This window comes from Ambystoma mexicanum, chromosome 2p (assembly GCF_040938575.1).
Source record: "Ambystoma mexicanum isolate Mex_15411 chromosome 2p, UKY_AmexF1_1, whole genome shotgun sequence".
Classification (NCBI taxonomy): Eukaryota; Metazoa; Chordata; class Amphibia; order Caudata; family Ambystomatidae; genus Ambystoma; species Ambystoma mexicanum.
Window position 1 is genome coordinate 62,036,494 of NC_090923.1, and position 26,166 is coordinate 62,062,659.

The 26,166-nt window shown below is 47.8% G+C and overlaps 1 protein-coding gene across 4 annotated transcripts in view; it reads right to left on the reverse strand.

Moving 5' to 3' along the window:
- Window positions 1-26,166, reverse strand: part of CIDEC (cell death inducing DFFA like effector c) — an 88,050-nt gene that overhangs the window by 23,774 nt on the left and 38,110 nt on the right. For 3 of the 4 annotated variants that reach the window (XM_069643259.1, XM_069643258.1, XM_069643260.1), the window contains exons 2-3: window positions 7,994-8,071; window positions 3,411-3,552 (exon numbers count right to left, since the gene is read on the reverse strand). In XM_069643259.1, the coding sequence (XP_069499360.1) occupies window positions 3,411-3,552; window positions 7,994-8,046 (195 nt within the window). In that variant the 5' untranslated portion in view covers window positions 8,047-8,071. Of the gene's footprint in view, window positions 1-3,410; window positions 3,553-7,993; window positions 8,072-14,940; window positions 15,035-26,166 lie in introns of those variants that run through there. The other variant, XM_069643257.1, reaches the window with a different exon arrangement.

Here is a 26,166-nt window from a genome sequence, read left to right on the forward strand (position 1 = left end):
TGTTTCTAGGCGTGACTAGACGAGGAGGGGGAAACAGAAGGAGGACAAACAACAATCTTACTAGGCCTTGTGTCATTTAGATCGCACCAGTATAGGGAAGAGGGAAGGGGAGAAGTGCCAAGGGGGGGGTGGGAGGTGAGGAGAACTGCAGGGGACTCAATAAGTGCTGGCCGAGGGTGGCTCGTAAGTGCAAAGAGAAGTTTCCGACCAAAACAACATCCACCATCAAAGACAACTAGAAAGGCTACAATCAGAAAGGGATGTGCAAGAGCCTACAAGAAAGAGGCAATTCATAACAAAACTCTATAGACAAAAGTAGAGGTGCCGACCAGAACAAGATCCACTATCAAAGACAACGAGAAAGGCTACAGCCAGAAAGAGATGTGCAAGAGCCTACAAGAAAGAGGAAATTCATAACAAAACTCTATAAACAAAAGTAGAGGTGCCAATCAGAACAAGATCCACTATCAAAGACAACTAGAAAGGCTACAATCAGAAAGGGATGTGCAAGAGCCTACAAGAAAGAGGCAATACATAATAAAACTCTAATCAAATATTGTCTCTAACCAGCCAAATTGCACACACTAATAAAACAAATTATATGGAATAAGGACAAAACACAGAAGATGGGTTGTCACTGCCAACAAGAGTTGTCTCATCGCCCAATCTCATCTAGCTCATGTGGCCATTATAGGACAACCATCCACACAATGTAGGATATGAATTTTTAAAAAATGCAAACCATCCGTTGCCAATATCACACTTTCGGAAAGGGATTCCATTTGCAGTGAAGCCAAGAGTATTTTTTAGATTTCTACCAGTGGAGTCCAAATGACTGGGGGAAAAGTAGGACTAAATAAATAAGAGGTTAATACACAAATGGACACATATGACTATTGCAGTGGACTGACCCCACCTAAATGGGGGAAAGGAATGGTCATAAGCTTTCTAGTCTACAGACCTACTGTGGCTAAAGAATTCCAGGAGAAGAAGGTTATGTTAATACATTTATAATGCGCACACTCAGGACTGGCGGCATAGAGGCACAATAGCAAAAGAAAATGTAGAGAAGACACGGGAGAAAAAAGAGGGAGAGAGAAATATTACCGATGGTATTCTTGTTAGGGAGTTGATCTAAATAGGGAGGTTTTTAATTTTCTTCTGAATTGTTCATGGGAGCTTACTTCCTGAAGATCTGGTGGAGTGGTATTCTATGCTTGGGGAGCTTCTGAGAAGAACACACCATTCCTGGATTCTGGTCATCTGACCTAAGGGTTCTATGTATAGGTTTTCCTTCTAAAGATTCACTCAAATAGCTTGGACTAGATTCTAATAAACATTTGTGTGTGATTGTTATAAGACAGAACTGTACTCTTGCCTCAATATGCAGCCAATGCAATTTTTTCAGTTCCATGATCCCTTCTTTTTAGCCTGTCAGTTTATTGCGCGTTTTTGAATGACTTGGAGTTTAGCGCAGTCTCCTTTGCTGATCCCAGCGAGGAGGCTGCTGCAATAGTCCCTTTTAGAATGGATAATTGCCCTAGCAATGGTCTCACAGTTCTGTTTTGAAAGAAAAGGTAGAATATGAGCCAGAAGTAGTATGCTGATGTCGATATTAGATTGACAGCCGGGGCTTCAACCTCTGGTGAACAAGCTTCGTCAGGTGTCCAGGAGGCATGAGGTCAAATGGAGGCAACCAGAGGGGGAGTCCAGAAAACCATTTCCTTTAGTGACACAATCTAGCCATCTAAGAAGCAACGTCAATATGAGAGAGAAGGCTGGGTGTCGAGGTTCAGCCCGTAAACAGTAAGGATGCCAACGAGCACTTACCTACCGGAAGGAACCAGATAAAACCAACCCAATCGACTATCTAAACCGCAGCTGTAGAAATCAAGCCGAACTGTGATAGCTATAGATCAGCCAGGTATTGCAAGAGAACTGCCAAGGCAGACGAGGGAATGGAAACAAAGTAACTAACCACAAGCAATTATTCCCACTGTGACGAGCCTGCGTGTCCTAGCGGAAGCAAAGTGAATAAAGCTGAAATGAGGATGAATGCAAAGAGTCCAAGGATTAAAGATGGAGGCCAGGGTCTAGAGTAAGGGGCCTGGTAGCATCCAGTAAGTGGAACAAGGAGAAAGTTCATTTCCCTGTATGAAAATACTGCATGCTGGGAAATGGCGTCTTAGGTCCCAGAGCTATGTGAGAAACATTGGTTGGCCACAAGCACTGTATTATTATTTTTTTGTGCATTTTTTAAAGCGCTCACACAGCCCGCAGGCATCGAGGCGCCGTTACAGGAATTGTTTGTTTTTTAGTTGCGTAATTGTTTTTTTTTTTTTTTGGTCTTAGTTGCGTAAATTTATAATGCGCTTAAATACCCAAAGGTTTCTAAGTGCTGACCCGGGGATCGAACCTGTGGTGGTTCGTGTCGTCTTGCTTCCAAGACGAACACGTTGCCGCTGAGCTATCCTCCTGGGACAATTACTGATAAAGTAAAGCCCTAGCTTTTAGTATAAATTGTGAAATATTCATTGTGAACAACCCTACCCGATGGGAAATGAAGTCAAAATTTGCAAGAAAACTCCATGAGCTCCGTGAAGGAAGACACTCTCTTTTGGAAGACCGTATCCAAACGTCAGTGCTGACTTGCACAAAGTGCCTAGCTGAGTGAGAACATTGCATGCTGAGATATGAAGTACACTGCCGGAGCAGAGGGAGAGTAACAGGACTGGTGGCTGAGAATCGGAGTACCCTACGCCTTAAGCATCGGCGCAATGGACCCTTGATAATAACACGGTCAAGATAATGTCTCGGGAGGATAGCCCAGTGGCAACGTGTTCAACCTGGAAGCAAGATCACACGGAACACCACAGGTTCGATCCCCGGGTCCACGCTTAGAAACCTCTGGGTATTAAGTGCGTTATAAATAACCTATCATATCATCATAAGATAATAGAAGCCTCCTACGCCTTAAGAATTCTAGGAGGGGAGACACTTAAATCAATAGTATCCTGGATACAGAAGTCTTGCACTACTAAAGCATCTGAGACTATTGATACTTGAGACAGAAGAGCAAAGACGCTACAACGTCGAGGAGGACTAATTTGGACCACCATACTATAATCACACATAAAGCTCCGCTTAACTGTACCTCTGAGTTTATTAGATTTCACATTATCTAACAAGGTACAAAGGGATGCTTGGTGGTCAGGAAGAAGGAAGAAAAAAAAAGAGTAACAACAAAATGATTAGTACTGGCCAGACATAGCTACACAACAACAGGAGATGGAGGAACGAGGGATAAGGGAAAAATGTGAGCAAGAAGAAGTACAGAGGCAAATGATTCGCAAGCAAAGATACAGTATTAAGAACTGGGCAGGGAAAGACTTGTAGCACCCATTACATACCTTGTTGAGTAGGTCTTCCAGACTGTCAGCCATGACTCCTTTCCGGACGCTACGGTCCCAGTTATTGACGCGATAAGGTCGAAGTTTTGGTGCAGGTCCAGATAACAGCTGCTGAGTCATCGAGGCACTGACAGAAACACACCTGGTGAAGAGAAAGCACGGTCAGGGCACACAGAGGGAAAGTGGAATGGAACAGGCTTCGACTTGGGACTATCTGGACATTAATGCTGTGGCCGGCTTGCCAGTACCAACCTACATTTTTCATGCTAGGAACATAGCTAGCTCTAACATCTGTGAGGGTATTAATGGGGTGATGATGGCAGCCACAGAAGGCCCTAGTAGCTTGTAATGACCCACCAACCCGGGTTGATAGGATAGTGGCCAAGCCAAGGCCTCCAGCAACCGCTGTAGACTGCTGCACAGAAGGAAGAAACGGGGGCATCCGGCAAAGTGGCGTACTGGTGGCCACAGAGCAGAGGACCCGGAGAAGAACGCACGTCGCCTACCTGAGGAGAACCTCAACTCACCGCCAGCAAAGAAGCCCAGCGGCCAGAAATGGAGCCTGAGTGGTGGCGGATATTGTGGTGGGAGAGAACACAGCTGAGCAGAAACGGCAGAGGCTCGCTGCCATACTCTACCACGTTCTCTGCACGCTGACTGGATAAGAGCACACACCGGGGTTCGTAATGAAACTCCCCCAGACCCGCCTCTCGTTCTCTATTGATTTGACCGCTCAGAAACATGCTTTCTTTTACCCTTAAATGCTTTGGTATTACAGTTATTTTTCTGGACTCAGAATTGACAGATGATAGGTTCCAAGGGGTGGTGAATTGCTACAGAATTCAGGGGTGCTGTGACCAGGCATGATACAGAGCAAGACCAGCACATCTGCCTCAGTGCTGTTACACCGATTCCTGCCTGCATTATGCGGTTACCATGTATACCCCACAACGTCCAATTCTATTCTTCACCTCCATTAACATGCTTCTAGGCGAGACAGCGTCCACTGCTTGTGCATGTGACCACCTCCAGCCCAGGGACATCATTTCACCAAAATGCCGGGGGTAGCGGAAGTGACATCACGCGACCCTTGCTCTCTGATGACATCACAGGAAGTGATGTCACTTGACTCCAATCCGAAGTCACATCACGGGAAGCGATGGAACACGACCTTTAACAGGAAGTGGCATCACATAGCATTGTTTCTAAGTGCACTATGAAAATTATGGTTACAATATCACTAGAATGTGATATACATTTCATACCTAAATGGATCGCCATATGTATTAAGATCAGTGTGTATAGGCCCATATTACCAAATTACTGTGAATGCAAGCAGACGTCCAAGGCCAACAATAATGATGTGTTATTATATAACAAAGTTAGGTGTGGGGCAAAAAAAAAAAAACAATTTTGGAACCTTGCGCTTGCTGAGAGTAGGTAGTAGGGAGGCAGCAGGTGACCGGAGGATGCCAGTGCCTTGCCCAGGCACTACACAGTAAGGCAAAACTAAGGTAGGTTTGTCCAGTCTCACTGCGCCAACACAATGATCAATCAGATCCTGCTTAAGTTGCAGATTTATTACAGAGTACAGTTGAACAGCCTGACACGTGTTTCGAGCAGTCCTATCTACGTTACGCCGCTCGGAAGACCATCGAGCACGGAGGGATTTATCATTTATTGCTGCAACTGCGAAGAAATAGAATTCAGTAACTCCAATACCTACCAGATATGAACAGGGCAACACACTCATGTATAAGCCTCAGAGGAAGAGCTAGGACTGCTCGAAACACGTGTCAGGCTGTTCAACTGTACTCTGTAATAAATCTGCAACTTAAGCAGGATCTGATTCATCATTGTGTTATTATATAGCACTTACGCGTAAGCGCTTCATATAGACCAAATATACATACAATATCCCCCAACCTGTGTTGTACTCATTTATCAACCTCAGCTGGATGAAAGGTCGAGTTGACCTTGTTGGGAGCCGAACCGGCAACCTACAGAGCGCACACACACATTGCAGCAGTGAGCGCTCAACTCACTGAGCTATCTTACCAGCTATAGCCATCAGAAAACGAGGCACTCAAGAAACAGAGCCACATGCTGCTGCTTCATCCCAGGAGCCTCAATTTTAGCAAGGGGTAGCAAAGGAGACCACAGGGGTAGCAAGGGAGACCACAGGGGTTGCCAGGGAGCCCTCATGGGTCGCATGTGCGACCCTTGGCGGCCCCTAAATGATGTCCCTTCTCCAGCCCTGCTAAGAGAATAACTAGCTCGAATCCTCAGTATGGAACTGCAGGTCTGCGTGTATTCTTCTCACTGGCGACAGTAGAAAGGAAGAACATTTTTAAATATAAATTAATTTTGTAAAGGGGATCAAGACCAGGCAGCATGGTCCAAGTTTCCTGGCACAGGTGGGAGCTCAAGGACCCTTCTGTAATTGTGTGGGAACATGGAAAGGACCCACACACTGAAAGTGGGGTGCACCTGGCAATTACCATGTAAACACCGCGGAGGCGCATTACGCAGAGACACGCGTTTAAGGTATGGATGGTGCTATTTAGCTCATGTGTCTACTCTATGCGAGCAGGCCTTGCCTGGGGCCAACAGCTACAGCATCTATTCTGGACTCCAGAGGCCAAACCGCTCCATGCAAATGGATCCAAAGAACTGTAAGTGTGTATCTGGGAACGTGCACAAGGCATCATTAAGACATTTGCAGCATAGAGGAGAGCAAGGCACAGTTTTCATTCATGTAGAATTCTATACATGCGCTCCTCGTTCACCATCGGTGGCTCGCGCTCACCGGATCATGGCGTTAGCCTCCGCTGATTACATCTCTATTGAGATCCCTGCAGTGTGAATTCAACCTCTTTTGGGGTGCTTGTGAAAGCAAGGGGGTGCAGGGACAGACCTCCCTCAAAGTTTGCCTGGGAATCACCATGCAGATAATTAGGTTTCCCCCTTGCCTGTATCCTTATCTGTCAGCATTTTACACCAGGGTGGCATATGCCCTACACACATAGGACATGCAGAATGGAACGCACCATACGACCTTCATGCAGTACAAGCTACCTGGCGGGCAGGGACGCCAGGTAGTAGCGGAAGTGACATTACACGACCTTTGACCCCCGATGACACCTATGATGTCATTTGACCCCACCCCGGAGTGATATCGCGGGAAGCGATGGAACACAACGTGTCACCCATTGACAAAACAGGAAGTGGCATCACATAGCATTGTATACTACGAAAAATATGTTTACGATATCACTATAATGTGATGTACATTTCATACAAGAACGGATTATCGTTAATATCAGTGTGTATAGGCACATATTACCAAATTACTGTGAATGCAAGCAGATGCCCATGACCAAATGATAATGATGTGTTATTATATAGCACTTACGCTTCAGCGCTTTATATAGAACACATATATACACAATTTCACCCAACCTGTGCTGGTACTCCTTTATCGACCTCAGAAGGATGAAAGGCTGAATTGAGGCATTTAAGAACAGACTAAATCAGTGACTCACCCCCTGAAGTGTGCCTGAAATAAACCTTTAATGAGTCTAGCAATGATTGTATAGAATTCCAGAAAGACACATTATTTGGTATTCCTATTCTTTCTTATTTAGGGTCAGTGCTGAAAGTGTTAGACTTGTGGCACTCCTGTTCTTATTTTTCTTCTTTTTTTTAAGGGGACTGAACAAGAAATCCAGCCACTCCAGAAGTAAAGAGCCACATGATGCTGGCCACAGCACAGGAGATTGCATTTGAGGTCGCAGTTGCGACCTCTGGCGACCCCTAAATGACGTCCCTGCTGGCGGGGCATTCAATGACTTTTCCTGTGTAGGTCTCGTGTTCATATGTGCGCCAGCAGACATGATCACAGCTTGAGATGCTCTTCCCATACAGAGATCCCGTTTAGAGTCTACGCATGGTCCCAGCTATTCCATTCACTTTAACCTGGTGGTAAACGTGCTATCGAAGTTCTTGCCACCGCCTAGCTAGTTAAAGCCCTACCAGGGTTCATCATGCATAGAGACATTCGAGCATGCTTTCTGCTCCTTGTACAGTTAAAGCGTGGATCCCAGGCTCTAACCACAGTAGGAACCTGCATTCAAGCAGACTGATTCTTCTCCTTTGAACTTCACAGCTTCTAGCTCTCTAGCCAATCAGCAAGCTTGGATGGGAGGCTCTTACCATCTGCAAAGGGTGCATTATACACTTCACTTAGTGATTTGTGCACACTGGGCAAGGAGACACAGACATGCTCTGCCAGAGGGTGCCCTTCCTTCCTTCAGCTCTAATAGCATTGGAGACTAATCATTGACTTCTTCTGTGTGAGACGTGACCTTCACACCGCATCCCACCTTTGTTCCTGGACCACTATATTGGGCAGCGGGCACCTACCACACAATAGAGCCCTCTAACACTTCACTCTGGAATCCTTACTAATGCCTATTGCTAGTGACGCAGGTGGCAGCAACTGGGTGTTTCTCTTCACTGGACGCCCCCTATAACACATGCTGGGAAGAGCGGCCATGCACATGTGGCAGAGAGTTTCTTACTTGGAGAGAGACTTAGGAGAGAGAAGACTCAAGGACTTCATGGCATATTCCATCCTGGTCAGCACCACTTGCTCACACCTGCAAGGAGACAAACGATGAGAGGATTAGCTCAGGTTGGTGCAATGCCTCCACGACAAAGTATCAACGGGGCAGAAATAACAAAAACAGGATTAAGATGCAAAATACTGGCTTCAGTGGGAAGGAAAGCTTAAAAGAGAATCTAGCGTACAAGACCTGATTTTGTTTTGCGCAGACTCCTATAGATGAACTGAAACCAGGAGTGGAAGATCAGCCTCAACCCTGACGAATATCAACGGAACGGCTTGCATTCCTCTCCGCCACACCATCAATGCCTCACTCATGCACAGTACTTTCCACATACACATTGAAAATTGGCCAGACCATGACATAAGCCCACGCTCGACACGCAAGACCTAGAAAACTGTCACCCTATCAACTCTTCATTGACAAGATCGAGAAGACTGTCACACTCCCAACTACATGAAAAGGTTCTCCAACACAACCTACTGTAAGCATACCAGTCCGGCTTCCGAACCAAGATGCAGCATGGAGACCACCACCGTCCTACATGAAACTCAATCATACCAAAAATGAGTTCATTCTCCTCGGGATACCACCACATGCCCCCAGGTTCAAAACAGGCTGACGCAGGCGGATCTCCATTGCTTCACTCCCCACTCGCCCCTACTGCAAAGTCCCTCAGCTGCACCATTTGACTGTATCCTCTCCTTCAAAGCACACATTGCCAAGAAGATACTAACAGAATGGCGCTAGCTCTCAGTGCTGCACAGACCCAAACCCTTGATGCCCACCTCAGACTTCAGATCAGTCCTCAAAGCCCTGGTGCTCGACTACTTGGATGGCGCTGGCAGGTGCCCTGGCCAGTTCTCTGGCATCTCTGAAAGCTGTCCCACATACATTATCCCAGGACTGAATTAGTTCAACCTCAAGGAGCTACCCTGGTTACCCCTCCAAACTCGCAACACCTACATGGCAGCCTGCGCCACCTACAAAGCACTAATGTCCATGGAGTCATCATACTTCTCTGACAGGGCATCTCAGTTGTTCAATGCAACGCCAGGAACCAAGACATCATCAGACTCGAATCCAAAACATGCCAGAAGGAGAAGAAACGAATATAAGAATTCTCATCTTATGCTGTAGAACAACCCTCTTCTCATCTTATGCTGTAGAACAAACCTCTTCTCATCTTATGCTGTAGAACAACCCTCTTGCCAACATCATCTTAGCTCTCTACAACCCTGGGATTCTCCACCTTGGGATTCAGATATGAAGAACCATTGCTTCCCTCCCACGCTGGGGTTCAGATCGATATGAAGACCCTGTTCCTCCCTCCCACCCTGGGGTTCAGATCTGAAGGCCCTGTTCCTCCCTCCCACCCTGAGGTTCAGATAAGAAGACCCTGTTCCTCCATCCCACCCTGGGGTTCATATCGATATGAAGACCCTGTTCCTCCCTCCCACCCTGGGGTTCAGATCTGAAGGCCCTGTTCCTCCCTCCCACCCTGGGGTTCAGATCTGAAGGCCCTGTTCCTCCCTCCCACCCTGGGATTCAGATCCGAAGGCCCTGTTCCTCCCTCCCACGCTGGGATTCAGATCTGAAGGCCCTGTTCCTCCCTCCCACGCTGGGATTCAGATCTGAAGGCCCTGTTCCTCCCTCCCACGCTGGGATTCAGATCTGAAGGCCCTGTTCCTCCCTCCCACCCTGTGGTTCAGATCTGAAGACCCTGTTCCTCCCTCCCACCCTGGGGTTCAGATAAGAAGACCCTGTTCCTCCCTCCCACCCTGGGGTTCAGATCGATATGAAGACCCTGTTCCTCCCTCCCACCCTGGGGTTCAGATCTGAAGGCCCTGTTCTTCCCTCCCACCCTGGGGTTCAGATCGATATGAAGACCCTGTTCCTCCCTCCCACCCTGGGGTTCAGATCGATAGAAAGACCCTGTTCCTCCCTCCCACCCTGGGGTTCAGATCTGAAGGCCCTGTTCCTCCCTCCCACCCTGAGGTTCAGATAAGAAGACCCTGTTCCTCCCTCCCACCCTGGGGTTCATATCGATATGAAGGCCCTGTTCCTCCCTCCCACCCTGGGGTTCAGATCTGAAGGCCCTGTTCCTCCCTCCCACCCTGGGGTTCAGATCTGAAGGCCCTGTTCCTCCCTCCCACGCTGGGGTTCAGATCTGAAAGCCCTGTTCCTCCCTCCCACCCTGGGGTTCAGATCTGAAGGCCCTGTTCCTCCCTCCCACGCTGGGGTTCAGATCTGAAGGCCCTGTTCCTCCCTCCCACCCTGGGGTTCAGATCTGAAGGCCCTGTTCCTCCCTCCCACGCTGGGATTCAGATCTGAAGGCCCTGTTCCTCCCTCCCACGCTGGGATTCAGATCTGAAGGCCCTGTTCCTCCCTCCCACCCTGTGGTTCAGATCTGAAGACCCCGTTCCTCCCTCCCACCCTGGGGTTCAGATAAGAAGACCCTGTTCCTCCCTCCCATCCTGGGGTTCAGATCGATATGAAGACCCTGTTCCTCCCTCCCACCCTGGGGTTCAGATCTGAAGGCCCTGTTCTTCCCTCCCACCCTGGGGTTCAGATCGATATGAAGACCCTGTTCCTCCCTCCCACCCTGGGGTTCAGATCTGAAGGCCCTGTTCCTCCCTCCCACCCTGGGGTTCACATCTGAAGACCCTGTTCCTCCTTCCCACCCTGGGGTTCACATCTGAAGACCCTGTTCCTCCTTCCCACCCTGCGATTCACATCTGAAGACCCTGTTCCTCCCTCCCACCCAGAGGTTCAGATCTGAAGACCCTGTTACTCCCTCCCACCCTGGGGTTCAGATCTGAAGACCCTGTTCCTCCCTTCCACCCTGGGGTTCAGGATTCAGATCTTAAGACCCTGTTCCTCCCTCCCACCCTGGGGTTCAGATCTGAAGGCCCTGCTCCTCCCTCCCACCCTGGGGTTCAGATAAGAAGACCCTGTTCCTCCCTCCCACCCTGGGGTTCAGATCTGAAGACCCTGTTCCTCCCTCCCACCCTGGGATTCAGATAAGAAGACCCCGTTCCTCCCTCCCACCCTGGGGTTCAGATCTGAAGACCCTGTTCCTCCCTCCCACCCTGGGATTCAGATGAGAAGACCCTGTTCCTCCCTCCCACCCCGGGGTTCAGATCTGGTGACCCTGTTCCTCCCTCCCACCCTGGGGTTCAGATCTGAGGACCCTGTTCCTCCCTCCCACCCAGAGGTTCAGATCTGAGGACCCTGTTCCTCCCTCCCACACTGGGGTTCAGATATGAGGACCCTGTTCCTCCCTCCCACCCAGAGGTTCAGATCTGAGGACCCTGTTCCTCCCTTCCACCCTGGGGTTCAGATCTGAAGACCCTGTTCCTCCCTTCCACCCTGGGGTTCAGATCTGAAGACCCTGTTCCTCCCTCCCACCCTGGGGTTCAGAGCTCAAGACCCTGTTCCTCCCTTCCACCCTGGGATTCAGATGAGAAGACCCTGTTCCTCCGTCCCACCCCGGGGTTCAGATCTGAAGACCCTGTTCCTCCCTCCCACCCTGGGGTTCAGATCTGAGGACCCTGTTCCTCCCTCCCACCCAGAGGTTCAGATCTGAGGACCCTGTTCCTCCCTTCCACCCTGGGATTCAGATAAGAAGACCCCGTTCCTCCCTCCCAGCCTGGGATTCAGATCTGAAGACCCTGTTACTTGAGAAACACTTGACCGATGTACGAGGTCAATAGACCCACAAAGCAATCACCCTTACCTTTGTTGTAGCGACCTTCATTTTACAGCGCTCCTGCTTTCTAGCTTGGTTCACACTAAATAAATCACCAACATACATGCACTATTTAAGTTGCCATACACCAGTAAGTCATTCCAGCAGTGCCTAAGTAAAGCCACCACACACTGGTAAGTCAAGTCAACAAAGACATGATTAGCTCACACTGGTGGCGAACATATTTATGGAATAAGGGCTCTCCCCAGCTGCTTCCTCAAAGGCTTTGCCCTTTGCACACATTCTGACCTGTTATGACCTCCGACCTTTAGTGACATTAGCTCAGTACAATAAAAGTGGCAGCTGTCACTAGCCTGTAACAGTGGGAACTCATCATTGCATGGACTTAGCATCAAGAACATGGTGCACGCAAACCGCTCATGGTTCTGTATCAGCAAGGGGGAGGAGGGAGGCTTCCCACCCTTGCTCAGAGAAACACTCTAGACAACTCATGCTTTGCTCTGGCGGTCGCGTGGAACCTCTACCTGGCAAGTATCCCATGCTTGAGATCCAAGCGGCTTCAATTCTATATATTTCTTCTTTTTTTAACTCTACTAATGAACGCAGCCTTGGCACGATCAGAGGCAACGCATACAATGTACATTAAGAAGAGGTGCTAGTCACTGGTCTTCTCACAACGTCCTTCTCGCTTCAGAAACACAAACTCCTCTGAAAGTGGCACCGTGACAGAGGCGCCACTGTACAAACATCACCACATGGGCCTTCCAGTGGATACAGAGTGCGCCACAGATCTAATTTACACAGCAGATGCAAACTACAACGTGTTATCCATGATTATTCATTGAGCGTTTTGCAATGGGGGGTGTGCCATTATAAAACGCTTCTGTAAATCAGACCCTAAATGTCTTCTAAGTGCACCCTTGTACAGTGTCCTAAGTTCAACTGGTTAGTGACACACAGGCAAGCCACAAAATGTGGCTGCGTGCATGCGACTTTCACACCTGCTAAGGAGCTTGTAATTTGACTTTTTTCACCATGCTGTTGTGCCTGGTACTTGGTATTTGTATGTCACTATTTGGGACTAGGAGTCCAATGTAACTCTTGGTACCAATCGGTGTCAAGATAACCAGGCTTTTGGGCCAGAATATCGACCATATACAAGCTTGCCTGTAGTTTTGTGTAGACTTAAACAAACAAAAGCAGAAATGGCAACACAATTCATTTGAAATGCCAAATCAAGTCACGCCTAAACATTTAAATTACCAACAAAACTTCAACGTAGGTAGCAATTAAGGAAAACGTTAAAATGATTAAAATGACAAAAGCAAAATACACTATCATGCACTCAACCAATAACAGGAGGGATATAAAAACAAGAGCTAACCCCACCCAACTCCAGCCACGCCTCCTCCTCAAATCCAATAGCTGCGTTACAGCTTCCAGACCATTGACCGTTTGCCTGAAAAGGTCCCCCCACCCTCCAATCCCATCCACCCCCACTCAAAACAAAAACAATACGCCATCCCCTTCCAGAACTCCTCGGACAAGCCATCCGACGAGGATGTCACCCTTAGAAACCAACCAACCCACTCTGAGGTTCCTCGTCAATCCCCGCGCTACACTCGATTCTTAATCCCTCCTCCGCCTCCAGATTCTGAATCCTCTGCTCACGGATTACGCAACTCCCTGATCTCAGCCTGCGAATCCCCTCCAATCTCAAATTCAAAAGCCAGCCCCATCCCAGCTTGCACGCCCCGTCCCACCATCTGCTTCTGCGCCCCAGTTTCTTTTATCATGTTTGATATAGCCCTTAGCTGTATCCATGGTAGCACGCAATTGCTGTATCCATGGTAGCACGCAATTCTTCTCCACCAGGATATCATTTTGTAATAGAATCTATCCACGACTCCTCACTTAGCCTACTTTCTTCGCACAATATTTGAACTGAACAGAATATTCTTAAAATCTCTAGCTTGCTTATCCGGGTTATCTATTCGAGCAAGATAGATCAGTCCGAAGTCTATCTCTGAACGGAATAAGGAGAGGGCATGCAGAAACAGGACAATGAACAAGGATTCCTTTAATGGTTTGCTTACGCAGAAGTATAGCCCAAAGACAACTGTTCAACAAAAAGTATTTTTAAAAATCTCGATTTATCAAAGAGGATTCTACGTTGGCCAGGAAATTACTGCTCATCAACCGCCCGATGTCCTGCTCGGGGCCACCCTCTCCCGGCAAGGGACAGACGGTGTGACCATATGATCAGTGTGAACATGCATCATATAAGAGCGAGCGTCAGCAGACAAAGAGGACGGCAAAGAATTCTAAAAGTTGTGGGCTGCCCGGATAAATATGGCCATTTAGTAGGGTGTCCGGCTGCTCTCGTAATTGGTCTTGCTGTCTTTCGTCCCCACTTTTCTAACACTAAATGCTCACCCTCCCAAATGCTACTTAAAGCAGCAAGTTACCAGAGGCCTAAGCAGCGGTTCTTTCTCGGTGCTTGCACCTACCCTGTGGAACAAGCTTCCGGCCTCACTCCGCGATATTGGCGATCATCTTCAGTTTCGCAGAGATTTAAAAACCTACCTTTTTTAAATATTCTTGTTTTGTGGAAGTGCTTTCTGGATGGTCCGTCCTTAGCGCCTCGATGCTCTTGAGCCTTAGCGTGCGTTTTATACATCTAGCGCAATACGAATCGTGAATGCGTCGGATCCTGCTTTAAGTTCACTATCATGGGCTGTATAAGACATCTGTGTTAAATAAATAGGACACATACTACCGGCAGAAAGAGCCATGTGGGGATTACAATGTGCAAGACAAGTTAGCTTATTGGGTCTGGCCTGGTGTGTGGCGTGTGTGTAAGAATGGGGGAAAGGGGACCCTATGTCTAACATTTCCCAAATCCGGCTGTCGCAATACAGGCGTAATAAACCTAAAAATGTAACTACCTTTCCATTTTTTAATGTTTATATGTAGTGTGAAAGGTTAATTTAACCATATGCACTTAATAAAATACAAAAATAAAAATAACTACATCGAAGTAGCAGCTAACAAATTACCCAACCTAAAAAAAGTTTTGAAAAAAAAGAATGAAAGCCTGTTGCTGCACTGAGGAACTCTGGGGAATTTGCCGCGCTGCAACCGCGAACTCTAGCCAAGGAAAGGCACAGAACGTCAAATAAATACTTACACGACAGACATTTTGGTGCAAATCCAAGCTCGTCCTAGACCAACAGAGAAGCCTTTGCAAAGTGTGCTGCAAGCGGAAGGTATTTCCGAGGTATAAACCGAGCAGCCCCGGGCCGTGCCCTTTGACTCAGCGAGAAAGTGGCGCAATTGTGTGAAGGGCAAAGTGCGGCTGCCAACCAGGCCGCTCTTGCGCAACGGGGATTGCACGGCCGGCGTCACGCTGTGGCCAGACAGTCACGGCGTGGCACAATCTGCAGGGACTGTCATTACGCAGAGATCACATGTTGGCTCCAGACAGGGGCGGCCTTTTCCTGCCATTTTACACAGGCCTTGCTTCGATACATTCTCTACTGAAGTGATTAAGGGGGAGTCGCTTCCATCATTCAGACGTCCGGAATCCCCCTGCACTTATTTCCCCTTGCTTCTTTTCCTCTTTTTCCCCTCACTTGACCAACGTTAGGTCCCCATCTAATCATCCTAGGGCTATTTTGGCCTGCAAATCCCATCAGTACCAGCCAGCATAGTCAGTTGTAGGGGATCATGGGAGACATAGGGCAAAAAGTAGGCGCACACTAGGTGCACCATCTCTGACAGAGCATTGATCAGAGCCAACAGGAAATTGATCAGCAGCGTAGAACGAGATGGCATCAGGGCCTTTCAACCTTTTCAGTTGAAGGGTGCCCTGAGTCTCAGGAAGGCCCACAGCAACTGCCCCTATGTTGGCAGTCAGCAGTCCTATGACACAACAATATATTCCTTTCATTCGGCCTTTAATGTGCGCTTTGTGGTGCATGGGTTACAAGCTGCATTTGCTGGAGCCTTTCCGGCTGTCTCGTCCCCCGTGATATGCAGAAGTGTTCTTATCAACTCGTTGCGTTTTTGCTCCAGCTTCTCTACATCAGCCCCTTGCTGACAAAGAAGGATCGATAGCTTTTTAGTGGACGTTTCGCGTTTCAGCTACCTGCTGGGTGGGCTGTCGCATGGTCATCTTCTGCTTATTATCCCACAGCCCCCATATCAGTGTATGAATCCTAATCGTGCATCAGACTGCTTCTCTGCGCTGGAAGCAAGGTGGGTGGGTGGGTGGGTGGACCACCAAATATCATGGGCTCCCACGAGCACAGACACATCTTCAGCCAGATCGGGTGTCACAATGCTTGAACTGGCAACTGTGAAAGGCGGTATCGTAAGAAAGTAACCCACCAAAAACAATGATAGAATCAATCCAGCTCGTCAACATGATTTGGACAAGTGATTTAAAATCAGCGTCATAGCGCCTAGAAGCAAAATACTGCGGAATATAAATAAACACTACATTTGCAGTGTGTCAAAGGGACCTTAATGTAAAAAAGTAGGACTTTTGACAAATCCAAGGTGTTCCTCACATCTCCCCAAAGAGGAGCCACCCCCCCTTTGGGACTAGGGAGGTGAGCCCACTATACTTAAGACCACCTAGTGAACAGGGTCACTGGAATTTGTGAGAAACCTGAAGGTGTCTCACTTATTAGTCGGGGGATCTGTCATCCAGGTGGCCAGGACACGGCCATCGCTATTGGATCCAGTTGTTGTGCGTGGACCAGTGCAGGAGGATCACCTGGATGGGGGGTCTTTGGGGGATGGAAGTGGGACACAGAAGGGTGAAATGCGGTAACCCCTTCCTTTTTGAGCACCTTTTCCCCATCCTGTCCAGTAGGATGCTTCGGAATTCTTCCCCTCCCCCTTTTCTAACACAAACACTTTCTCACCTCATGAGCAACAACGGACTAATATCAGAGCCGTTTACCTGACATGTCCCAACACGAGGGTCAGGCACAGTCAGGCAATTGCCGACAACTACACACACCTGACTGCCCTTTCCCTTCCCCACTGGGATAAAAGACGGAGCACAAGAGCACACTCTGTGCAAGGCCGAACGCACGAGGAAGCAGTTATTTTAGGACGGCAGTTCAAAAGGAGGACAAAAACGGCGACACCTGAAAGGACGTTAAGGAGGGAGTCGTCCTTGCTCTTTTCAACCCAGACCGGCAAAGCCTCTGACAAAAGAAACAAAAGACGGGGGAAATCGCAGCTGGCGAATGGTGTGACGGATGTCAAAGGTACATGGAGCCCTCCCGCACTGAAAGCCAGGGCGGAGATACGCCGTTTGCATCGTGGTATCGTCCTGGTCTCCAGCGGCAAAAGAAACGCGAACGAGTTCAGCACAGCCTGTGAGTCAGAAGAACTTGATAGTGGGCTGTACTGTGTTGGACTCAAGGTTGCAGTGACAAAATTAAGAAGATTAAGAGACAGAGGTCTTTTGTGAATTAACTGGATACCAGAGATAGAGTGACTCAGTGCCACATGGGCACTCATACAAATGTTTCTGGCTGGTACCCCTCTCTTGAACAAGGAAGGTATTGTACCGAAAGATAGTAGAACTACAAGTACCAAGAGGCCATAGAGAAGGCCGGCGTTAAGCGTCAAGGTGGTCATACAGGTCAAGCCAAACCCCTTGTACAATCGAAAGTCCTTAGCACGTTGTAGAAATAAAAGTGCGAACCCAACTGAGGGAATTGTAAGAAAGGCGTTTGCGCCGAGCGGAGGAGAACACTGTGCGAACTGGTTATTGTAAATAAACACACCCTTGCCATAGGCTAACAAAGTGACCCAGCAAGACGTGATCGCCCTTTGGAAGTCTTTGTGTAAAGTTGGCAAGTGCAGTGGAAGGTCTGAGCCCAGATGAGGGGGACCTAACAAAAAGGGGGTTGTTTAAAATGACATTGAGACTTTTGAATATTACTAATGAGGACTTGATTGAAAGACGATCGTGAACAATTGGCAATAGGTTTTCTTAGTATAGGCCCTTTATATTTGACCAGACTCCACTAGGACTCTAGTTTTATTATTTGATGGTCGCAGCTTGCTCCCATCTTAGATTTAGGTTTACATTGGGCGTTTTTCCCACCCATTTTACAGTTTAAGAAACACCCTTGAACTGTGATCACTTGTGTCTGTCTTACTTTGATGCCATGCCTTCCTTACAGATTCCTCTGGAGGAGACACCACCCTTAGTAGACAAAGGAACCCCAGAGAAGGACTCAAGTCACCGTCCCTTCCCTGTCCCCCGACAGGAACTAACACTTTTATGGGGCATGCAGTAATAATGTGTGTGAGAGAAAACCTTTAAGTATGATTGACTGTTGTAATAATCATATATCAAAAGAAAATAAGTGGGCACCACTGGGTAGATACACTTGAAGTCAGGTATCTATGTCGATCTTAAAGCTTTGAGAAAAATAAGCAAAAAAATAGTTAAATGCTCACAGGAGCTGGCTGCGATGAGTCTGGAGACACCCTTACTCGAAAACAAGTGAAGCAGGAGTCTAGATAAAAAACCTAGTCACACAGCCGCTCTCCGTTTAAACCCACCCTGGGTCATGTGATTCAAAACAAGCTGTTCAAAACAGTAATAGTTCACTTCTTCAGCTCGATCGATTGTGTATCAGTTCAAATAAATGCAAAGTCTTGGTTAGAGTAATATGTGTTTATCAAAGAAATATAAAAAAATATAAAAAAATGATCACTAATACAATCTTAGTGAGGACACGGCTGACACATCTCATAGTTTGAGTAGACTTAATGTGCCAATGCATTTCGGAGCATTAAACTCCTTCATCAGGGCAAGTCTATGCTAATATGGGAGGATGATGGCAACCAAAAATTGGAATATGGCATAATGGTAAGATGACATCCAGTGAGTAACAAAAAGCACTGAACAAAACCACAGTCATTAAATAAATGGATGAAGCAATAAATAAATAATCACATACAGATGAGAGGAAGAATTTGGATTGGGTTGAAATATGAAAATAGAAAAGAAAAGGAATAATGAGTAAAGAGGTATGGTATAAGGAGGTAAATTGACCGACAGTAATAGCAAAATCAAAAGGTTCCCTTGCGAGAAGTGTGTAGCCAAACGAGGTAAAAAGGTTCAGAGTCTGTATCAGACGTGTAGTCTTCAAGTGTATTCAATGTATAACTCGCGATCATATGCTGGATTTAATCCAGTTGCTGATCTGTAGGAATGAGGCCATATTCAGTAAATACCGGATGAGCCAAGAAGAGGCAGTGTGCCTGAACATTAGAAGCAGGAGCTGTGGCGGCCGAAGGAACGCTGTAGTGCATCGCTGGGTTTAAGCGTTGCCGATGTGGTCACGTGTCTATATCTTTCACTGTTCCCTTGGCAATGTTTACACCCAGCGATGCACTACAGCGTTCCTCCGGCCGACGCAGCTCCTGCTTCTAATGCTCAGGTATACTAGCACACTGCCCCTTACTTTCCCTTTTCTTGGCTCATACGCTATTTACTGAATATGACCTCACTCCTACAGATCAGCAACTGGATTAATTCCAGCATACGATCGCGAGTTACTCATTGAATACACTTGAAGACTACACGTCTGATACAGACTCTGAACCTTTTTACCTCGTTTGGCTACACACTTCTCGCAAGGTAACCTTTTGATTTTGCTATTACTGTCGGTCAACTTACCTCTTTACTCATTATTCCTTTTCTTTTCTATTTTCATATTTCAACCCGATCCAAATTCTTCCTCTCATCGATATGTGATTATTTATTTCTTCATCCATTTATTTAATGACTGTGGTTTTGTTAATTGCTTTTTGTTACTCACTGGATGTCATCTTATTATGCCATATTCCAATTTTGGTTGCCATCATCCTCCCATATTAGCATAGACTTGCCCTGATGAAGGAGTTTAATGCTCCGAAATGCATTGGCACATTAAGTCTACTCAAATTATGAGATGTGTCAGCCGTGTCCTCACTAAGATTGTATTAGTGATCCTTTTTTGATATTTGTTTGATAAACACATACTACTCTAACCAAGACTTTGCATTTATTTGAACTGATACACAATCGATAAAGCTGAAGAAGTGAACTATTACTGTTTGGAACAGCTTGTTTTGAATCGCATGACCCAGGTTGGGTTTAAACGGAGAGCGGCTGGGTAATAATCATATATACCCTTTGACATGGCTGACCCGACATCTGACCCGACATCTGACCCGACATCTGACCCGACATCTGACCCGACATCTGACCCGACATCTGACCCAAACTTCATTTCATCCTCTTTAGGGAAACCAGTTATAAAAGCAGAGCATGCCAGCCCAATCCTGCACCACCACAGATAAAAGGAAAGACCAGCCTCCAGGAAGCACATTGGGCGAAGGACCAATCAGGAATGAGTCCCCGCACAGCCTGCAGAGTTTAATTACGCTTCAGCGCACAAATTGAAGAGAGACGCTAGACGAGAGAGAACGCCAAACGTGGTGGTGTGCCCACAGGTCTGCCCTAGAAGAGAGCAACACGGCCTGCCAGCCGAGACATCGGACAAGTGGGCTGTGGCTGCCCGAGTAAGACCGGAGTATCTCAGTGGGCTATGGTAGAGCCCGGAAGGGGAACTGCCCACTTGCTCCTGCACCAAGCAAGTGGAAACTAGGAGGTGAAGATCACTGCCAGGGAGTCACGTAAGCGGCTCCACTGCAAAACGACGGCCAGTCGGCCTACACAGCCCTCACAAGGAGCATGATCATCAAATACAGGTACAGGGTTGGCTTCCGCGGAACAGTAGGAGGGTGGGAAGGCTAGAGAAATCGAAGGAAGCCTCAGTGTAAGGGAGAAAGAAAGAAGCCCCAAAGTGGGACGAGAAGAAGAGACCAAACCTCAGGCGGGAAGAGCACAGAGACACCACAGAGTGGGGAGTCAGAAGAGCCCCAGAGTGGGGAGGAAAAGAGAAGGGATCCCCAGAGTGGGGAGAGACTAAATTACCCCAAAGTGGGGAGGGAGAATAGTCCCAGAGTGGGGAGTGATGGAAACAAAACACAGAGTGGGGAGAAAGGGTGAAGGAGCTCTAGAGCAGGGAGTGATAAGCACCCCAGAGTGGGGAGAGACTGAAGAACCTCAAAGTGGGGAGATTAAATGAAGAGGGCCCCAGCGTGGGGTGTGACAAACAGAAGAAAAAAAAAACAAGATTGGGGAGAGACGGAGAGAAACCAGAATCAGAAAGGGAACACCAGAGAGTATTCCCTGAGGGGAGACTCTTAGAAGGGGTGAAAAGAAAGGAGGCCATCCCAGAGGGGGGAAAGAGAAAGGGGAGGAGCCCTAGAGTGAGAGAGCCTGAGAGAACCCCATGCTGGGGAGGAAGAAAGACAGAAAACATCCCAAGGAGAGAGAAAGATAGCGATAATCGCAGAGCGGCAAGAGAGGCCGAGAGACCTGGGCTGGAAAACCTTGATCACTTCCATTATGCCAAGATCTGTAGGTGTTGGACTGGAGCTGGGGGTGAAGAGGTTTTCTGCAGAGGGATGAGAGATTGAGATAAACCCTGAAGTGGAGGAAATAGCAAAGCCTCAGAGTGGAGAGAAACGTGTCCACCCCAAGCAGAACTGGAGTGCAGGTCTCACATACACCTTATTTACACCAATATACGCCTTCTGAACCCATTGTACACCCATTTAAAAAATAATGGGGAGGGAAGAGCATCACAGGCATGGAGTTTGTACAGCCTTAGGTGGGCCAGGGCTAGGGATGTTGAGCCCTGGCAATCTCCAAAAAACATTCATGGACTGGGGTATTGCAGTGGCCCACTCATGCTACACACACACCACCATGCTATTTCCTGAGTGTGCGCTATATCGAGTTATTAAACAAGCTGTGCATGGAATACGTGAGGGGACACAAGAAGCAGCTTTTGCTCAAGCAGGGCAGCCAGCACCTCCTTTGCAAAGGTCCGGCTGTCCAAGAGCACACACATGATGCATGATTTGCACACCTTGTACAGAAGTTTGCACACCTTGTACAGAAGGGTGGTAAGCTGTTACGACCTAATTATGAAACATAAACGTGTATGGCCAATTTTATGTTCCAAAACTGCGGTTTGATTTGTTGCAAAGCAGCCACAAGACTACATTTGTGCTAGTTGTCATCCATCTTGATATGTGAAGATGTATAGGGGCCCATTTCACAATGATGTTTGGACTGCTCCGTTACCCAACCCCCAGCACCAAACCGTCCGAGGCAGCAGAGTGGTTCATATATTCTAATTGAGGGGTTTCCTAATGCAAACACCAAAGGGTGGTTTGCCTCTCCTTTAACTTCACTATTTACCAAGTATAGTCCCTACCTCACCCCAAAGAGCTGAAAGCCAGGAGCAGCATGTCAGTGATGAGTTAACAACGCCTTTGGCCAGCAAACACACATTTAAAGTGACACAGCCTTTAGCCCGAGAGGATTGGTATACCGGAAGTGGCAATTTGCATCTTCATACTGTGGAAAAATCCTAGATGAAGCAGTGTAGGGAGGGGATAAGTAGGTGCAGAGTATCAAGGGACAGGTCCCTGTAGAGCAGAACATTTTAAAAAAAGCATCCGACTGGGGAGCTGAAACCCTCAATGAGCACTTCCAGCTCTTGAGCACACTGGGCCTGTGCCACCTATCTACAGGGAGAAGGTGATTGACTCGCCGATTGAATTATTGATATACTCGCACAACAAGTTATTCGGAAACTGAAGCAGAGGGAACTTCATTTACAGTATGTGGCCAAGAACACCCGATTCAAACTTGAGTGACCCAAACTATATGTTTGCAGGGTCTCAGTGTATTCGGTGGGGCAGATAGCCCTTGGCCAAAGCTACCAGCTATCCTTCATGTCACGCCCAGGATACTCTGACCACGCCCCCTTTCCAGGGCCCTCTCAATTTCAAATCCCACTGCAAGCACTGTACTTTGGGAAGAAGAGCTGTTTAAGAAGCACGCAGCATAGACTTAAGAGAGGCCCTGTCTTCACAACACCACCGGAACCCCATAAGTAAACAGGCAGCCTGCGGAAGTGCTTCCAGGAGAGCAGATCAGCGATCTTCTCTGAGTTGGGAGCTTAATAATGTGAAGCCTGCCCTCAGTTCAGAGTCTTGAGGGTCACATTGTGAGCACACTAGGGGATTGCTCATCACCTAGCGGGTAGAGCTTGTAGCTCTTGTTCTATCTAGCATAGAACGGATGCACACAATAGGTCTTGAACCTCCGTTGCCTTTTACCGGGTTCGTTTCACTCTTAACTTTCCTTTTAGGTCGGGGGGCCTATTCCCCGCCATGGCGCGTGGCTGGGCGCCTCATTTCCTGCATTCATGCCACTCTCTGGTGTTTTTATTTTATTATTTTACCTTCGTTATTGGCTCCCATTTACCTGATGATCTTATATTTGGTGCCGTCACTGGGGTCAGAGGGTGCCTGGCCTCTTTGGAATCTGAGGCTTGTACTCGTCTGTAGGCCTCTCTTTGTTTCTGACCCACACGCACTGCCGGTGTAACGTCACTTTTTGCTATCTGTCAGAAAATCCTACCGACAGCAGGCACTGGGCAACCCTACGGACAGCAGGCATTGGGCAAACCACCCAGGGGGTGGGAAAAAGTGACGGGGTAGGAACATCTGACAACCTGACCTGCCATTTTTTCATACCCGTCAGAAAATCCTACCGACAGCAGGCATTGGGCAACCCACCCGGGGGTAGGAAAAAGTGACGGGGTAGGAAAATCTGACAGCCTGACCTGCCATTTTTTCATACCCGTCAGAAAATCCTACCGACAGCAGGCATTGGGCAACCCACCCATTTGTTGATGGGTAAAGGAGTGACCGTAAGCGCCATGTGTGATGATTGTCACTCAAGGACCAGACGCCAAACTCTGCACTGAGCAGACACAGGCACTGAGCAGACACAGGCACTGAGCAGACACAGGCAGTGATGGAAGTACAAGGAGCCCATATCACATAGATAATGCTGAAATTCAGCACCAAAGTGTGAAAAGTAGTTCAGTTTGTTTCAACATTACCAACAGCATTAACATTGGTGTGGTTCATTCTGTGTGTCCAGTGGGAAAATGTCTGAGTAGAGACCTTCCAGTGGCAGTGCAGTAATAATGGGAGCAGACTTGCTGGCCAATAGCTTAGCATTCTACATGAAGCAGCAATACGTGTCTTAACCTGTAACTACCACCGACTGAGATTGCTGAATTTGGGTGTTGGCTCCAGGAAAAGCAGGAACACAGCACCTCCTCCCCCAATGCCCCCTCATCCTTATGCCCCATACAGGCAGGCCCTGACTGCCGCCAATTTGTCCTCCAGGTCCCTTTGTGTCTTTCTCCGCCCCCCTCCCAATCGACTTTTCTTGTCTTTTCCTGTGCCCTTATGCCTCAAGAGTCAACCCTGATCCAAAACCCTCCTTCTCTAATCCCTGAATCAGTCCTCCCCTTACCCTCCACAATACCCCCCTTTAAGCCCGCTGCCTGCTCCTTTTTCATAATCCCTACCACTGCTTCTCACAACCTTTGAAGTCAGTAAGCCTTCACAAAGAAATTATTTCCGTTATGGTTTGGTCCTTAACAGAAATAATTTCTTTATGAAGTCAGAGTGACTTCAAGAAGAAACAATGGCCATCATTACGGGTTTGGCGGTAACCGTGCCGGTGCTACCAGCAGGTTGCCGCCAGACCTGTAATGATTTACTGGTGCCTGACCCTCTTCCCCCCGTCGCCCCCAAACCTACGGATTAGTTTAACTTGGCTTTGCTTAGCGTGTGATGTCTACTTGAGCACAGTTTTGTAGAACACTTAGATAATAAGTATTTCTAGAACAGCTGAGAACTTTGCTTCATACGTCAGAAACCTAAATTACTTTGTACCTTGTTATGTTCCCCCTCCCCACGCTAGGTACATGGGATAAGTATTCCACTAATTCCAAGGTATATTGTCCAGTCGGGTAATTATGTGATTTACATTGACAGTCACTGTACGACTGGTTTTCTGGCCAGTTTGGGCCAGCCTGCCGAGCCACTTCGCCATGCAGCTGAAAGCTTCGGCCAGTTTTTTGACCGGGTTGTTAAAAAGATCAGTGCTGTTGAATAGATCTTCTTTAACTTGTGCAGTTTGGATCAGTTTTGTCAACCTCATCCCGGGAACCCTCTGACAGTGCTACAAAAGGAATGAAACCCCACATGCCACTGTGTACTGACAAAATGAAAACAAATGGCCAACCCTTAACCAACCTATTCCAAATTGCCAACAGTCAAAGGCGCACAGCCCCAACAGAGAAAGTGTGGGCCCTTTCCTAGTAACTCCTTTTCTAGTTCGTCATTCTTAGTTGACTGTGGTGTGTTTCAATGCCCCGTGCTACCCGGAGCCTGGATGGCGCGTTAACAACACTATGCATGCCTAATGCCCCATCCTTTAATTCTGCATGACACCAATATTGGCAAGTACCTTTTCCACTCTCGGTTAGTCAGGCACATGAACCCACGGAGACCGCATGTTGCTAAAACCTCACCATGTATGCCTATTGCCCCCTTGCTTAATTATGCCTGGCACCAGTATTGGCAGGTAGCCTGGTGCATGATCATGCAGCTTGGGACTGCCCGTTCAGAATGTTCCAATTAGGTCTACCCATCTATCTACACATCCATCTCACTGGAGCTCTATGCCCCTATGCACTTGCACATTCTCAATGTCACTGGGCCTAGTAAGATCGCTGTTTCGTTCCCCCCTGTTCCCCTCCCTCGCCTTGTCATGGCAAAACGTGTAAACTTCCCACAAGAGAGGACCCACGCACCTGTGAACGGTCCTACAAGACCCCAATACACAAGTACTAACACCTTGAAACTGTGATGGAAGCCACAAATGCTACTTCCAAACAGTAAACACGCTTCCCCACAGATACGGGGAAGTAAGCAGACACTGATAGCATATCATGGCATTGTCCATTACCCTGCAGGCAGAAGCAGAAAACACATAGGCACAGTACTGCCACTTCCAGGCAGGCTCCGGAAACACCTATACACATTACAGTCACACCTAAGTGGACTGGCCTATAGGGAACTCTGAGATTACCCGTTGGGCCTCTGCACCCTGGCCCTTTTTATGTGGCATTCCCACATTTTTCGTAGGAAAAGCCTTGGGCTTGCTGAAAATTAGTAATATAGGGCCACTTTGAATATTACTTCCAGGGCCTCTTAGTTCCCACTCCACCCCTGCAGTGCCATCTACGAATAGACCAAAAGCATTCCATACGCAATAACTGACACTTCCAAATAGATTCGAAAACCTTGAGCGGTCAGAGGCAGCGCTTAGAAACAGACCACCAAACACTAGCTGTCTACGCCCCACAGTACGACGGCGAGC